Source organism: Alligator mississippiensis, chromosome 12 (assembly GCF_030867095.1).
Source record: "Alligator mississippiensis isolate rAllMis1 chromosome 12, rAllMis1, whole genome shotgun sequence".
Lineage (NCBI taxonomy): Eukaryota > Metazoa > Chordata > Crocodylia > Alligatoridae > Alligator > Alligator mississippiensis.
This window is the reverse complement of record NC_081835.1, coordinates 46,164,039-46,181,729: the sequence shown is the minus strand read 5'-3', so window position 1 is coordinate 46,181,729 and position 17,691 is coordinate 46,164,039. Positions and strand designations below refer to the sequence as shown.

The 17,691-nt window shown below is 44.0% G+C and overlaps 1 protein-coding gene and 1 long non-coding RNA gene across 9 annotated transcripts in view; one reads left to right on the top strand and one right to left on the bottom strand.

Annotated features, from left to right (window-relative positions):
* Positions 1 to 161: 161 nt before the first annotated feature.
* Positions 162 to 8,172, top strand: LOC132244458 (uncharacterized). The gene is made up of 4 exons (XR_009455871.1): positions 162 to 442; positions 3,920 to 4,014; positions 6,074 to 6,158; positions 7,043 to 8,172. It is a non-coding gene; the product is annotated as an uncharacterized LOC132244458 (long non-coding RNA).
* Positions 4,003 to 17,691, bottom strand: part of DOCK3 (dedicator of cytokinesis 3) — a 664,549-nt gene continuing 650,860 nt past the window's right edge. For 6 of the 8 annotated variants that reach the window (XM_059715389.1, XM_059715390.1, XM_059715392.1 and 3 more), the window contains 3 exons: positions 12,033 to 12,155; positions 11,354 to 11,436; positions 4,003 to 8,755 (listed from right to left, as the gene is read on the bottom strand). In XM_059715389.1, the coding sequence (XP_059571372.1) occupies positions 8,249 to 8,755; positions 11,354 to 11,436; positions 12,033 to 12,155 (713 nt within the window). In that variant the 3' untranslated portion in view covers positions 4,003 to 8,248. The remainder of the gene's footprint in view (positions 8,756 to 11,353; positions 11,437 to 12,032; positions 12,156 to 17,691) is intronic. The other 2 variants (XM_059715393.1, XM_059715396.1) reach the window with 1 other exon arrangement.

Sequence of the window (17,691 nt, the reverse complement as noted above, 5' to 3'; positions counted from 1 at the left end):
GATACCGAGACGGGAGAGTTGGCGGCCGCTGATTGGACAGAAACCTCTGAATGGAGACAGGAAACGTAACCTGCTGGCGGCGGAGAAATTACCTTCTCCGCCCCCTCCTCCCGCGCCGCCCTGTTTGTGTGGGGCAAAACCAGGCAGTGAAGCCGTGGGTGGCCGCCATTTTTGTTTGGGGCAAGCTTGACTGCCCTGGGGCGGCCTGGCAGGGCCCAGCGCGACCTGGGCCACAACTGCGGACCCGCCCGCGCCTCAGGGCCCAGGGCGGTGGGATGCAGAGGCCGGGCCCCGCAGGGCGACCACCCGTCCCTAACTAGGCGACACCGTCCCGCAATGCGAGTCCCGGTGCCGGGCTGCGTGACAGCAGTTGTCGCGGGTTTGCAGCATCCGCAGGGGCGGGAAGCGGCCGGTTTCCCCGGCAGCGTCCGGGGGGCGCGAGGTGCGTGTCTCGTAGTCCAGATGCGTGGGCAGGGCAGGGCAGGGCAGGGGCAGGCTCGGGGCTCCCCCCTTGCTGCCCTGCCCCGGAGCCCCGCGCTGGTGCCGAGGTGCCCGTGCCCAGGCCCGCCTGGCAGCAGCAGGGGCTGCGGCCACATGGATTGTGCCCCCGGCTCCTGCCAGGTGGGCAGGGGGCGCCCGGCTGGCGCAGGCGCCCGAGGAAAAGGCGGCAGGGCGGGGAGCCCCGAGCCCACCGCGGGCAGCCGGCACCGGTGCCCTGCTCCGCGCCGCGGCTCTCCTCCAGCTGTGGCAGCGTGTCCCGCCTTCCGCTTTTGAAAGCGTGGTCACCCTACCCCCACTCCTGTGCTCAGTAGCTGCCCTCCAAGGGGTTCGGCCCGTGTGTGGATGGCAGCCGGCGGGTCCGGACCCCAGCACGTGCCCCGCGGTGGCAGGTTTGCGACGGGAGCGAGTGGAAAACAACGCCCCCCACCAGTGGATGCCAGTGACATTTCCCATATGAGAGGCAGGGCGCGACCAGGCCCGCTCCCTCCTGTAGCAAAGCATGTTATATCTACCCCCGAGCAGGCGTGACGCGCAGCCCAGCGCCGTGTCTCCCCGGAGGTCTCCCAGGTTTCCGTGGGCCTGGCCCACTGCTAGGGGACAGACGAGCTGCAGGCCACAGCGAGAGGAGGGAGGCATTACTCTCCAATGCTGCTTTTCAGCTTTTGCTCCTCGGATAGGGGAACGTGCCTCCCTCTTTGTAAAGCGGCTTCTGAAGGCAACAGGAATGCGGTTTCCTCTCTCTTCAGAGGTGCTTTACTGTTGGTCCTAATGGTTTCTGTCTTCCCTCACCCGTGCCAGGAGCTGGTTACAATTGAGGCCCTTATTTTGGCTGTGCAAGGCACCTGGAAGGTAAAGAACAAATATTCATATTGGCATTTCAGCTCTTCTCCGAGCCCCACACAGTGCAAGCAAAGTGTTCAGCAGCCATCTTAAACTGACAGGAGATGCTCAGCTCCTTGCAGGATTAGGCAATGTGATCAACAGGGAGGGTACTGAGGATCACCATCTCACATGGATGCAGAAACAAGAGTATTAATTAAGCGGTGTACTGGGGGGGTTGATCTCAAGAGTCCACAAGTCCATACCTGCAAGCTTTTATGCTAAGCCCTTAAGTTCAGCCCCGGCAGCAGTCCAGCCAGACCCTAGCACAGGTCACCCTGGGAGCCACATTCGATCCTCCACATGAAGTTCAAGAGCTGGGGGGTGGCGGGGCAGCGAGGGTGCTGAGTGACCCAGTGAAAGAGGGCGGGGGAGCGGGGGTGCTGAGCGATTTAGTGAGAGAGCAGAGGTTGGGGAGGGAGATGCTGAGTGTTGGGCCGCTCTGGCTTTCCCTGTGGGGAGCACACCCCTGGGTAAGCGATGCCGCTGCAGCCCCCACCCTGGCAGCCTGGCGCCTGAGCTGGCCGTCCAAGAGGGCCAGGACGAGAGCCACAAGTACAGTGCCAGCAAGTTGCATGCAGCTCTCGAGCTACAGTTTGGCCATTGTGGCCCTAGAAGCTCTGCTGAATGTCCAGGTTTGAAATCAATACCAGCTCTAGTCACCTTCTAGCCCACCCTTTTCTGTGGTATGTTTGGAACTGACCTGGGAGTACGGGCCTCAGGACTCTGCCAGCAGCAATCCTACAATTAAATCCCTGGTCCTGTTTCCCATCCTTTATCCTCCCCCGTCCTCTCTTTACTGCCTGTAGAGACATGCTCTGAATGAGAGACAAGTAGTCTGCACACCAGTCCCTTGAAGAGCTCCGCTGCACACAGTGCAAGGGAACTTGGGAGACATCTTAGTGTTGTGCTCAAAAATTACAAAGCACAGTAAGATGAGAAAGGAGCGCAGATACAAGAGTAGTTCATGTGATTTCATGTGGCTGCTTGTAGATGTGCTCCCATGTGATTTGTTACCTAAATGTTAAGATAGGTATAGTGTGCAGTTATATTAGCATTACCAAGTTTTGGATGCATGGTGAAACTTTATTTAGACCATCACATGACTTCGCACCCCTTAAGTACAAAGGCCCCTTTTCCTGTATATTCTGTGCATTTCCTGTACATTTCTTGATGTATATTATTATTTTTATAATAATGGGGGCTGATCAGCATGGGCATAATCAGTCTTTCTTGAAACCCTCAGCAGACAGTCGTTACTTTATTCAGCTCAATTAATTGTTTCAGTTTTACTGCAGCATTTAAATAACTAGTATTGATTATTGTTAAATCATTGCTTAAATCACTATTTTTTATTCTCTGTCAGTCTGCAAGTTTGGATTCCCAGATTTTTTCCTGTTCCACCTTTGATATCTAACAGTCAGAGAAATATTTCACCTTGCTGTGCCTTGGTTTGTGTCTTTGCAGAATGAGAATAATAGTCCTGGTGTTATTAGTGGGAAGAACTATTTTATTCTAGATCCTAGGAAGAGTGCACAGTGTAGTAATTAACACACAAAACTGCAGAATAGTAAATCTCTTAATTCAAATAAAGTAGTTGGATCTATGCCCAAAATCACCGCCTGCTACCAAATGCTATTTGAAATAAAATATTTATTCCCCACTTAAAGCATACAAAAAAACCTGGGGTCACATGCTGCTTTCCATATCCTTTGAGAGACAGCCTAAAACCAAGACACCTCCAGTGCAGCCAAAAACAGCAGTGACCTTAAAGGCTCAACCAGCCCCACAAAGGCCCAGGTGACCTTTATTTAGTAACTGAACTTTTAATTACTGTCATGTATTACCTGTCCAGTGTTTTACTGCCATAGTCAGCATCCTTAGTGAAAAAATACACTTTCCCCATCCACCACCAGTATTTCTGCCTTTTGTTTCCTTTCCTTCCTCCTACTTACTTGTTTTCTCATTAACTTGTTCAGCAATGAATGTTGACAATTAAAGTATATCACAGGCTGGCTTTTAAAGCTGGCACTCCATGAGATTAATGGGAGACAATGAGATTAATGTTCCAGACTGTCCAGACATTTGGGCAGACAGCACAACATCAGTAACACTCACTGCACATTCAGAAGCTTTTCCTCAAAACTACATGTGAATTTTACTTAGTTTGTATAACACACAATCCAGTTGCATCAGGTGCTTGAAGATATTTTGGCCGCTGAATTTGGCTTGTGCGCTGTATTGTGTATCTGACACCTCTGCTCTAACCAATTTAAGTGTTAAAATAAAAAGACATTCCAAACAGTTCAGACAACTATCAGCCAGTCTGAGCACAGCTTTGGAAACAGTTCCCTCTTGATTCATAATGCACTCAAGGTCTTCCAGATGCCTCTATGCATTCAGTAGTTCCTTTTCTTCAAAATGCCGAGATATTGCTGGTTTCCTTGGCATGCACTAAAACATTTATGTAATATCATCTGGAGAGTGAAGTTGGGCCAAGATAACAGGACTGAAATGTGCACCATCTGTTTTTTTCTAGCAGAGAGAGATCCTGTGAACACCAGGAGGAGCAGCTGGTCAAGCCTCTCAGCAGGACCACAATGACTATACATCCACCCAACATTTTAATATCAGGTATTAATCTTTAATTCCACATCACAGCAGTCGAGTGAATGGGGAAGGGAAAGGAAAAAACCCCAAAACAAACAGCAAATATTTACATCTAAAATTCACATCACTTATTTGTTGGTTCCAGAAACATGCTATCACAATATATACAATGAAATACCTTTAGGACACTTGTACAAATTTTTTTTTTTACTTTTAAATTTGATTTCCATTATAGTTAAGTATTTTGACCTTTTTTTTAAACATGAATACACAAAAGAGAAGTGGTTAGACGTTTTTGCCTTTTTTTAAATAAGCACAGAATGCCAGAGGTTAAAAACACATTTACAAGGCAGAGAACCAGTCAGACATCACGATCTATACATTTTTTGCTCAATTTCCTGTACAAATACACAGCATTCAAATAGGATATTTACAAAGAAGCATGATGGAAGGAAAAGTTAAATATCACACGATTTTTTTCCCAAAGGCTCCTGCTCTCTCTAGCCTTCCTAATTTGGCTGATCCTCTAACAGGAGGATATGCAAGGTCCCTTTGCCCACCCACATAGGGGAAAAGAACCTAAAAAATAAAAATCAAAATCCCTATGGTCTTGCATGTGGCAATGTAAACAAAACATCCTTCCCAACCAAAGAACAAAGGTAGTGGAGTCTTCAATACGATTCTGATTGCTCCCCCTCCACCACTGCCTCTGCCCATTCCCTTTTCCTTCAGATGGGGCAGTAGTCCCAACCAGTGTTGGATGGATTCATAAATTCCTGCAAGACTCCACCCATCCTCTCTTGAATCCACATGCTGGTCTGTTGCTCAAGAACCCAAAAGAAGTATTTTTCATTTCATACTTGGTGAATGAGAATGGAATCACCATGCCCCTTGTAAACATCTGTTTACAATGCTGGGTTACAGAAAGCACAGTATCCTGGGGGGCAATTCACAGCCTCAAATCCAGCCTTAATTCAGCACCTGGAGTCTGTTCCCAAGGGCTGAACTGGGTCCTCAACTTTCTTGCTAATACTGGACAATGATATTCTTCCCCAGAGTAGTTTCATATTTTCAAGGTCTTAATCATGCTTGAAACTTACCTCCTCTCCTGCTCTTTTAAACTGAGCATTTAAAGGATACATAAAGCATTTTGTTGAAATTTGACCATGGTTCAGAAAAATCCCAAGGAGGCTCAAGTATATGTTTATTAACTGAATTTGCCCCCTCCCTATTCGTGCACTATGGACCTTCTGTAGAATTACCTGATACCCATTTCCATGATCTAATGTAGGGGTTGGCAACTTACAACCCTTGGAGCCATTTGATTCAGCCCACAGACAAGAGGCTTCAGTGGTATTCAGTGGCAGGGGCTTCAGTAGCAGTAGCTTTCCCCTACTTCCACAGAGGGAACCACTGACTGTGGGCACTTCCCTCATGCCATCATAGAAAAAACAGTGGCAGTGGCTGGGTCCTAACACCTGTCCTTCTCTCCAACTCAAACTGGTTACTCCGGCCTGAAGCCTAAAATGGTTGTCCTCTGCTGATCTAATGGATCATCTTACCTAGCTTTCAACCATGGTATGATTCTATACATTTGTTTGGGATATTTTAGATAGGGATGATCCTACCTTGATCAGGGGGTTGGGCTAAATTATCTCCTGAGCTCCCTTCATCCCTATTGTTCTATGATTCTTACATGTGTAAAAAACTTAAAAAATCTGACATCTAAGCTGGGTTTCTCCATGATAGATGAAGTCCTCCAGTCAGGCTAGGGTGTTATGCTTTAGGAAATCCTTCAGAGCTCTAGTTAGGCAGGTTAAATATTAAATGAAATAAATTCACTCCACTATTAACTCCAATACATCCCTCAGTACAACACTGTTCACCTCTTCTACAAAAAAAGGGAAACACATGTCTTGCTTTGATAACAATTCCTAAAAAAAATCCAGGGTCAGATTTTCCAGTCTACAAGAATAACCCATCTAATTTCAAAAGGCTGACCCTGATTTACCCAGCCAAAGAGATAGGCCTCCCACAAATGTGACCTTTATAAAGGCATTCATCATTTTCCACTTCTTTGCAGGCCAGCCTTGAAAGTGGTAAGCTGTCCTTCCAGCTAGAGATGAAATGCCAATCCTGAGCCAAATTTCAACACCTACATTTTAATGGTAAGGGATACAGCAATTCCAAAGGTCCTGCTCTAGTGCAAATTAAAGGATGCAGGATAAACTGGTTTTTCTATCCAGGCAGACCAAAGAAATGCAAACAGAACTATATTTCTTTTTCAGGGGATAGAGCTTGAGAGAGAAGAAAGAAAGCATCTCAAAAGCCTCTCCATTTAACAGTCAGTTAAATCCGGCTTAATACAGATCTACTATCCTTGGGAGAGCTCAGAAGTGGCATACTGTGCCCAGTCACCTAACTTAGAAGTAGAGCTAAAGGTGACCTGCAAAGCAGGGGGAGCTTTTTCTCTTTTTTTTTTGTTCCTTTCTAATATTTATGATGTATGGGAGGCAATGCAGATAGGGCACAGAAATGGGAGACACTAACTGATGCAATATTGGGCAAGTTCCTAAGTTTCTCTGTGCTTCTGTTTCTCCAACCATAAAAAAGAGGGGCACTGATACTTACCCTCCTCTGGAATGTGCATTGAGATCTGGAGATGAAAAGCAATATACAAATACAAGAAATTACTAGAAGATTACAAAGAAGGCTGGGATGTGGGGGCTTTTGGCTTGTTTATCTTAGGAATATTGGATAGTTGGAATTGTATTTCCTTCTTGAAGAATATTCCTTGAAGGACTTGCAAGCAAAAGTGAGAGGATTCGCAGTTCATATGTAAAAGGGCAAGGTTGTGTGCAGTCATAATTCTCCAATCCTTCATGTAGTCTGCCAGCATAAAAGGGAAGTCAAGACTTTATAGTGTAATATAAAAACAAACTAGTGGGAGAAACCCTTGTATAATTTAAAAAAGAAAGAAAAGCTTGTCAAGTCTTCTATATATGTCATAAAGAAGCCAAAAAAGGAACATACATTTTTCCTCTTTTTACAGGTCACCTTTAAAATCCCTGACTCCGGAGTGCTCACTAAACATTGGATATTTCTAGCATCTCACTGGATGTCCTATCTGCAGAGAGAGAGATGGAGGCCTTGTGCACTAGCAGCATAGAGCTGTACCAGAGGGGCATAGATATTACAATAACAAACACAGTTAATGAACCTCAGCTCCTGGATTAGGATGTTGGTATGAACTGTGCAGATATTCAGCCCTGAGGCAAAGATTGGCATGATGTATTTAAGCCTTCTCTTCTTACTGGCTGAGTCATCAACCAGTTGTGGCATAAGCCACTCAGCTGGTTACTTAACTGGAATAAAAGTGCTGGTGACAACAACCTGCCCAGAGCCAGGCATGAGAAAGGCCTAGAATTGGGTTGCAGCCCCCAGGGCTACATAACCCTCTCTGAACCTATAGCATCAAGTGGATACAGATTCCAATGGAAAAGCAGGTTGGTTTAACTGGTAAAAATGAAATTAAGGAAATAATAATAATATTAATAATACATGAAAAACCAAGAGAGGCAGAGTTTGTTTGAAATGATACCTCACAGGTCAGTATGGAAGTCTGTCAGCAGTGGTTAATTACTTCAGCACATGTTAGCCAATGCAGGGAGACCACTGCACAGTTGTGTATGCTCAAAACACCTTGATGAGCCAATTTCTTCTTAGCACAGCCACGTTTCCCCTGCTGGCAGACCATGCACCTTCCAGCCTGACAGTTCATGGAATCCCTGAATTCAGCAAAGAGCTTTCACTTCTATACAGCAAAGATACATGTCCCTAGTGCAACTGCTTCTACTTGTGTGCGTCTCAAAACCGGGAGGAAAGCATTTTTAAAAAAACAACTTGCCACATCCCCCATCCAATATTCTATTTCTTTTCGGCTTCTGCAAGTCTCTATGGCTAGCAGCTTATGTGCCACTTTATGTGGTCTGATAAACTGCAGGAGGAATAAAGCGCCCACTGCACAAAAATTAAATAAAAAAATAACAAAACCGAAAAGTATAAAAAAGCAATAAAAAGGAAAGCAGCAACCTCACATGCTGGCCCAACCTCTGTATGGGCTCCAGACATTAACTCATAGCAGTAGAAAATAAAGAACTGGTTTGCTGTTCTCTCCTCTGAGTTCTGATGCTTTATATCTGATTTCTTGCTTGTCAGACCTGGAATGACCACACAAACTTCTTCTTGGGAGTCCTGCCTACTGCTCACTGACGCCATGCTCCCATGCTACTCTGGCCTGCTCCTCCTTTCCACCACCGACTGGTTGGGACACCTTGCGATGCAGTGGTCGATGTTTGTCTTCTTCTTCCATTATCATTCCCTCCTCATTTTCCAAATTTGGGAGCCGGGAGTGATATGGTTTAGGGGGTAGAGCTGGAGGGTCCAGGGTGTCCTGAGGAATGACTCCAGATGGAGCAGAGTGGCTTCGACATGGCTGAGATTTGAGAGACTCCAGGACATCAGGCTCAGAGAGACTGTACCTGACAGGGAGGTAGGGTGTCTCCAAGTCTTCATCGGTATTCCAGGCCTGGCTAGGGACAGAATCCATGGTGTCTGTACGAGGAGGGGGCTCAGATGAATGTCCAAAGTTACTCTCACTTAAGGAGAAGACACCACTGCTGGCACTGCCTGACAGAGTGGAGTTACTTCCATCCAGGCCAGACTGGGGACTTGTGGGTGATGCAGGGATTGGATGAAGAGGAGACTGTTTAAAAAAAGACATACAGAGGTTAAAAATTGGTGATGTGGCAATTCTGCACCTCACTGGTGCAGGTTTCATGGTTTACAGCCCATTAGATACTGTTCATATCTTTTTCTGCTTAAGGCAAGAAGGACCAGAAGCAGGACAGCTCCTAGTGAGCCCCCTGCTAGGCAGGGGAGCTCCACTGGACACCTCTCATTGGCAGCTGTGGCCTGATGCACACAAGATGGGAGAGCTCCGGTGGCTGCAGTGGCAGCTGTCTCAGCCCTGTGCACATCAGGACCCTTCCTGATGTGCATGGGGCCAAGAGACAGCTGCTGCTGCAGCTGGCAGAGCTCTCCTGGCCTTCTGCATATTGAGACCAGCCCCTGTGCCCCTGCCAGCCCCTGGGATAGCACCCCAAGGGAGTCTGGAGCTCTCCCTGGCTACTGCAGGGGGACAGAGGAGGTCAAGATCAGCCCTGTACTGCACGGCTCTTGTTGGGAACAGATTTGCTTCCAACAAGGTGCACATGTAGATGGAGGTGGCTTACTGCACAGTATTTTACTGTACTGCATTAATAGCACGTGTAGATGCGCCCATTGTCTCCTCCCTGCTCCTGTAGTACTTACCATACACATCCTCATACCCTAATTTTTATTTTTTTCAGTGCTCTCTCTTTTCATCCTTTTTCTTATCTTCTCCCCCTTTTCCCAGCTCTCTTTTTCTATCTTTTCTTTATTCTCTGTGTCCTAATCCTCTCCCCAGCATCCACTCTTATTATTCAGGCTGCCTGCAGGTGAAGTCCATGTGAATGTGGTGGGTATTGAATGTATGCAGCCCTGTCCCTATTATGGTTAGAAACAGATATTGCAGAATGTAGCGATTCAGTTGTGCCATGTGTCAGGGCACAGCTGCATCTGTGCCACCTTAAACATTTTTAAGGCTGCACAAATGAGAAATGATGTCTGCTTCCACTTTATGACTTGTGCTGATCTATTCTTCTTTGCTTCTCCTTCCTTATACTTCTCTACTCTCCTTGGATTTCTTCTTTGCAGTTTCTTAATACCTCCCTTCCCTGAATGTTGCTCTGCTGCCTGGTTCCTCAAAGAGGAACCAAAAGTGAAAGTCCTGTGAAGCTCAGTCATGGTAACAAGTCGAGGATTTTGTCAATTTCACTCCTGTTCTGTTCCTCTATGCTCCGTTTCACCACTGCTGATGCACTTTCAGCCCCACCTGAGGAGAAAGAATGGAGGGGGTGCAATTTCCAAAGCACTCTCCAAATCTTATGAATTTCAACGTACTGTTATGTTGAGGGCAGTAAGAAGTTTTAGGAAGGATCTTTGTACAGCTTACCTATGCATCCTGGACCACCTACCATATTTACCAGCACATTTATGTTGTTGCACCTGCCTGTAGATTTGAAAATTTGACCCAAAAGACATTAGCCATAAATAACTTTTTAATTAACACTGCTATCATTTGGTTTCAAATAAACAACACCCTTCCGGCATGTCTACATGTACATTTACACCGATTTAAATTTATTGCACAGTAAATAACTGCACAGTAAGCAGGAATAGGCCAGTGTTTACCTGTGTGGGCATTAAAGCGCATTAACACTGTGTGTGGACTGAGTTGGGACTACAGTTTACACGTGTATTACTGCACAGTAACTAAGGCGTAAATTTGATACCTGCATGGTATAGGTATCAAATTTATGCTGAAGTTGGTGTAAATCACCGTATTTACTGTGCAGTGCAGGTGCATGTATAGACATGTGCCCATACTGCGCAGTAATTTCAGTTACTGCAAAGTAAATGAGCACATGTAGACGTAACCTCTGTGGCTAACTTATGCTAGGAATTGTAGTGATCAAAAGACTGATTGCAGAGATATCTTTCAAAGTGTCAGATGCATTATATCATGCTTTCATTTCAGTTATTTAGTGGCAACTGAGGTAAAAAAACCCTCTGGATTTTTTATTTCTGAGTACCAGGAAAGAAGAACTAACCTTTCCTTCTTGAGGCAGAGGTTGGAAAAGATTGCTTAAGGAGGGAAATACTATATGCCTTCTCACTACCTGATGATCTGTATTGAAAACCATTCTAAAGAGACCTGAATACTGAACATTTTAGTCCCTGTCTCCTGTGTCCATCTGAATTAAAAGGCTCTGCTACATCATAATGGTGGAAATGCTGCTGGTCTTCCCTCACCTACTCTCAAAATTCTTAGGTGAGAGAAATGAGTCTCATTTGTGATGAGAAATGAACAGTTAATGGTTTGCCTCCTTGGATCTACAGCTTTTATACAAAATAAAAAAAGCAAGTTACCCCACTAGGCTGGTGAATCTTCTGTGGCCAAAATGGAATACATCTTGGGGCCATTTCATTATTCTAACAATAGTAAACTGTCACTTTAATGGAGATCTGGGTGCAGATAGTAAGTATAGCATTAGTCTTCAGCCTGAGCTTTTGCTTTTAAGACGTAGCAGGATGATGGGCTTCTTGCTGCTCAGGCAATATGAGAGAAGGATGGATGCTAGAATTAGCAAGGAAAGTCATAAAAGAGATGGGGATTCTAGTGTTACTAAAGCCCTGCATTCTCAAGAGATCATTTTACCTTGCGCAGTGTTCTTGCTGGCAATGCTGGGGGGGCGTCACTGAGCTGATGATGGAAGGCATCAAAGTGCAGTGAGTAGTGTCCTGAAACAAGACAAGAAATAAAATATTAACAAAGAGTCATATCTGAGAGCTTGTAGCCTCAAGGCATTATGCATTTCCTGTTCTTGTAGCCTCTGTAACACCAACCAGGTCCAAATACTGAATGCTCAACTCCAGTCCAGAGCTTACCACATATCCTGAAAAACAATCTTTTTAATGGGTAACCTGGAGTGTATCTGTCACATTATTGCAAAGTGCAAATGAAGAGTTTGGTAGCAGTAACAAAATTCCACCCACCATTGTTACCAAGGATCTCATGGCAAGACAACAGGCTCGTAAACATCAAACATCTGGAAACTCAATTAATAGCTCTTTAGCCTTAAGCTACTGTTGAAAATAGTCATTGGCAAAAACCCAGGTTAGTTTACACCACTCACAAACTTAATTCAAGTCCCCAAACACACCAAGTCCTTATTACTGCAGCTGATGAAATGTTAAGACTTATCTAACAGTCAGGCAAGCAGACCAGGAAAGGCCTCTCTCCTTTTTCTCCTTTTCACAGAAGCGTCCGTGTGTCCTAGATGTATCTGTGCATGACTGCAGGAATTATCCAGTGGACCTACTGGGCATTTCCTTACCATGGGGTAGGCTTCGGGGAGGTACTGGTGGGGCCAAGATGCTCCCAACGTGGGCAGACAGGAATGGCAGGGCCTCTCTGGTTCCGCTGTCTAGGCTCCAGCTACTGGGCGCTGCTGGCACAGCTGAAGGATGGAAACAGATTTAACTCGGGTAACATTACATTATAGGTTTCTTTGGGAAGCAGAAGGGTCCAGCTTTTCTCCATTTCTAAGCTGATGTTATTTTGGTCTGCATGTAGCACTTGAGCACAGGGTGGATTTAAAAGCAGCGTGCACAGGAGAAATTGTGCAGTCTTTGGCTGCCAGGAAAGGACAGACTCCAGGGACTGGGTGAATGGCAGGATTAAGAGACAGGGAAGGGATCTTTTAGTCTATAGAAAGCTGATTTTCTTAAGTTATGGGTAAGGAATGGGAGAAATAAAAAGTAACAAAGATTAAGTGTCAGAAACATTACTAAACACAGCAAAGTCTGTGACAATATCACAATGACAGGGTGAACAAACATCACATCTAAACATAGAACAAAAAAACCCATTGATTTTAATGGCATAATTTGCTCAGGCAAAGAGTTAATTATTAGGTATGCCTATCTGTTTTCAAAAAGCTTTACTACAGAATCAGATCATCCTGGTTCAGAATCACAACTGGAAAAAACTTGCCTTCCTTTAATAAAAGGCAAGAACACTTTCCTGTTTCTGTAATCACTTGATGAATATGGTATTTAGATTTCAAGACCTCAGTCAGAGAAACCTGAAGCAATAAATTGAGACCAAAAGCAAGAGCTTTTCTTCATCACCTGCATGACTTTCAAAGTGTGATTTATATACTTAACATTATTAAAATAGAATACAATCTCTGTTCTTCCATAATGCATGACTTTCTTGATCATGAGAAAATACAAATATACCAATCACTGGGCCAAAAGAGTGATTTTATTTATGGATAAAAATACGTAGCTTCTTTGGGTTATCCTAAAAAAAAAGAAAAAAAAGGATATCTGAAGGGAAAGTCAAAATGTTTCAGTGAATCTAATAGAAGCGAAAATGAAATTAAAAAGTTTATTACCTTTAGATATGGAAAGTAGAAGTAAAGTGTGGAGATGAGACCCTCTGGCATAATTATCTGAGCAGAGGAAGTTTCTGTGATTAAAGACACCTGTAAGTGCTTTGATGCATTGCTCCACTTTTCTAAAACCACCATTCTTTTCCTCATCTCCTCTGATTTTACCAGCTGAAATATATTCTCTAGTGGTATAATGTTAGGTGACACTGAATCTAATTTTGGGTTTAAAATATCAAACTTTCCTTATAGGCCTTCAATGAAAGAAACTTTTACATGTGCGGGGGGAGGGGGAGGGGGGGGGCGGCTCTCAGAGCCGCTCTAATTAAAGCACTGCAGCTTCTTGTGTATCAGCCCTGCACTTGAAAATGTCGGGGGTGCTTGAACAGAAGCTCATTCAATTAGCTGTAGTTCAAGTGCCTCTGCTGCCATTTTGAAGTGCAGGGATGCTGATACATGAGAGGAAGGAGGTAATTACTATGCTCCAGCAGACTTGATTAATCTCCGACATGCTGTAATTACGTGTCAGAGCAGGCTCTGCACTCGGGTACAGGCACCCATAGGTTCTAACAATAGGTATCTGAATAAGACATCAGGTTAGAAAGACCTGGTGATTCACTCTGACTACGACTAATTATAAGCAGTAAGTGTGAATTGCAACAAGGACTATAATACAATAGATATTTCCTTGCATTTGATAATAGTTCCTTAGTTGTGGGATTTTTTTTTTCTCTAATTGAGCCCTATACTTATTTCTCTGTCTTTGTTTTTGGGACACAACTGGATGAGGACTGTCATGACTAAAGGCCTCCATAGGAAAAGAAAAAGCAGAGATGCTCATCTAGTCCACAATAGCTTATAGCCCTGAAAGTTAACTCAGGTTAATGGGCACGAAGGAAAGAAGGGGGAGAAGAGAAAGCAAAAATATACCAGTATTTTGTCACATACAACACAAAACTTTTCTCCAAAAATCAGCCCCCCAAAACTGGGGAGGCCGAGCAGGGAAACCGATTTTCTGACCAAGATAGAAGCACCCTGCTTTGACTCCTACTCCACAGTGGGCATGTCTACTCATGCATTAACACACTTTTCCTAACACACATTAAATTTAGTACCTCCAATGTGAGAAAATCTTGGTATACTTTTAGTTGATAATGCGCAGTAGCCTATTTTACTGTGCATTAGCATATTTGCAGCGTTCTTTATGCGCTGCTTTAATGTGCAGTAAAATAGGCTACTGTGCATTAAAACACACATGTAGACATGCCCAGTGTGTAGCAGTTGTGGCATTACTGTTCAGGCACTAAGGGAGTCAACTGACTTAATGGCTCATTTGCTTTTTACAGTTGTTAACCATCCCCTCCCCTTTTAATGGTCTTGACATTCTATTAATCAAGCTACATTTCTTAGGACAATTTTGTAATCTGCTAGTTGCTCCTGGTCTCTCTCCTCCTATTTCAGGGCTATTTCAGCCCTGGTGACTACTTAGCTCTTAAAAAAAAAATCACAGATCCACCCGTGGAGTCAAGTTTTCTGCAGTAGCTAGTGTTTCAGCTTTTTTGTTAATCAGGAAAGAGAGTCACCTGAAGATTAGGCTCTGTCCCTGCTCTATGCAGACATAACTGGAAAAATCTTTTTTTCTTCATTTTGCCTTTCAAAAAAGTTGTATATTATATTGGGGGGGGTATTGTATGCAAGAGAATATGGTACATAGACAACATTTTGCATGTGAGGGAGGGCAAGAAATGCCCATTACTTCCAGGAGTCACCGCCTGTGAATGTTTTCTTCAGACAACGACAAGAATTATGTATTTCCCTAATGTCTGTACAAGGTGGGTTTTTTGTTTTTTTTTAACAGTGTATGGAGTTTTGTTCCAAATCATTAGCATCTAATGCTGATAAGGAAAAACAAGTGGATTATACAGGCAAACTGATATACTCTTGTGGAGAGAAGCACAAGGAATGGTATGGACTATAATAGTAGGCAATACGAAGTCACACACTTATGGAACAACAACAAAGACTTTGGCTATGAGATGGTGCTGACAGGCTGAAGACAACTGAGGAAGACAGTTCTGGGTGTACTGGTTGATCATGAACAGCCAGTGTGATGAAGTAGTGAAAAAGGTTAATACAATTTTTAGTGTATTTTAGGCAAGGTTTTATTCAGTAGCGATTGGGAAGTACTACTCACTGTACATAAGGTATTGGTAGGACTCCATTTAGAATACTGTTTATAGTTCTGGTCACCATGTTGAAAGAAATATTAACTTAAATGGGAACAGGGACGGTTACAGGGATGGAAACTTTATTTTATTGAATAAGATGAAAGGAATTGGACTTGTTTAGCTTAGTTAAACAAATATCACTTTTTATAAATACCGTACTTTTGCAGAGTGAATGTTGGAGACAGAGAACTTTTTAAGCCAAAAGCTATACTAATAAAGACTGTGTGGTCTTCATAATCACACACATTATGATTACAGTTAGATTGTAAATTGGCCACAGCTGTCATTGGGGATTTTGACTGCGGTATAGTGATGTTCCTGCCAGTTCTTAGACAGCTGACAGTTTCCTGGCTAGGGGATCTTGTTCTTCTACTCAGGGCCAATTCCATCACCAAACTGAATGTCAGGAAATATTTGTTTCCCTAGTAAAACTGGCAGAATTGGGTTTTTATTTTTTTCTTCTTCCTCTGCTCTGCAGACTGTGGTCCTCTTCCTAGAATCCATTGAGCATACTACTTTGTCACTACGGTGGCTGGACATTAGAAGAGCCCTCATCTCCTGTTTTATTTATGGCATGTTTTAAGGTGTTTCTGGTGTTTCTAGTTTGTGCCTTGTAGATGTTGTTTTGGGGGACGTTTGAAATGGATGATTTTTAGAAACTTTGGGAAAATGATTGCCTGTGAATACAAAGGATTGGACTTGCTGGCCTAGGAGACCCCTGTGCAGTTCTATGTTCTGGCACTTCAGTTAGTTCATACAGCAAGAAGCAAAGACTCCCCAAGCAAAAAAAAAAAAGTAATTATAAATTCAAATATAATTATGAATTTGGAGCCTTCAAAGGGTAAGGAACAAACAAGAGAGGGATAAAAATAAATATCACTTTGTAAAGGGACCTCTCCAATGCAAGAGGTAGAATGGGAGCAGGGAGAAGAGACTGAGTAAAAATCCTCAGATGAGGTGGGATAGAGGTTGAAGGTCAAGGGCCTTTGAATAAAGATGGCTTCAGGATTATGTCTGCACTCACCTAATCCTGCTGCTACATGAGTACAGAACAGATCTCACTGCATGAAGTTAAAATGGCCCCAAAATTGCTCTGATTTACACCAGCTGCAAATGCCCTGAAGGTAACAGTTGTGGTGTAGGGGCATACCAACCATGTCATGTTTCTGTGTGACACCAGTATCCAGGAAGGAAAATTGAGGAAGAACTTGCACACTGGTTCTTTACCACTTACCACCTTTGCATTGAAATGAAGCTCTTTGCATTGTTTGAACCAGCCTTAGCACCAGCTTCTACCAGAAGCTTTCCCCAGCCACCATCCTGCCCTATGTCCATTAAAGGCACATAGTCCACAACTTGGTAGGTATCAATCATGGTCCCATCCCTTGGGTCTGAGGGATAAGTTGAAGGGGATTTCCAAACAGCCTTGGAGATAATCAGAACGGATACTGTTGTATCTTATGTCCAACACATGACCATAGAAGCTCCTTAAAAATCCATCTTCCAGTGCTGAAAATGTTTGGACAGGAGGTAACTGGGTTTTGATGTGGTGCTCCTGAACTAGGGAATTTCACAGTGGTGCACTGGAGGGTAATGGGCTCCCCTCTTGGTGCCTCCTGCTGATGGACTCTTTTGGGAAAACAGTGTTTTGCCTTATGAGCTGTGCCTCAATGCCTGTCACAGATTAGAGCCATGCGTCATATTCATATTTGAAGACAGAAGAATAAAGTGAGGCAGGAATTATAAGTTGTAGCCCTGTCACTTCTACAGGTCTTAGTGAGCTGGGTTCAGATTAACACACTGAGTCAGGATATTTAACAGGTGAAAGCACTGTAGCAATCATCAAACTTTCTCAAATACCACATATGCCCTTAAAATAAGACAGGGTCCTTGTTTCTGGAAGAAAAAATGATTTTTTCTGGAGTCATGGCCAACTGTGTAAAACAAGCCAAATTCTTCTGGAAACAAAGTGTCCAGATGTGGCATCCCAGCAGGCAATCTGGGTAAGGCAGCAGAAACTTCCTCGTTTGGCAAGACAGGAAGAAGACTAGGCTCCAGACCCTTGCAGGGGCAGTAGCAAGACTGTTACTTTTTTACTGTAAATATTTTTTTATTTAAGTTCCTGTAAATAATAAAGTGCTGTTCCCACACCACAAGCCTCGTCAAGGTACTACAAAGTGCATGTAGCAGTTTACTTGCCCTGACCCAGCTGAACTGCTGCTTCAGGCACAAGTTCCTTAGTGGCTGTCAGAGGGTTAACACTGGACTCTGCCCCATCTGCTTGCTGGGCTGGAGAGAAACAGCAGCCATTTTGGCACCCATTAGAGCACAACATCTCAAAGAAAAATCAACTTCCCTGCTTAAGACCTGCA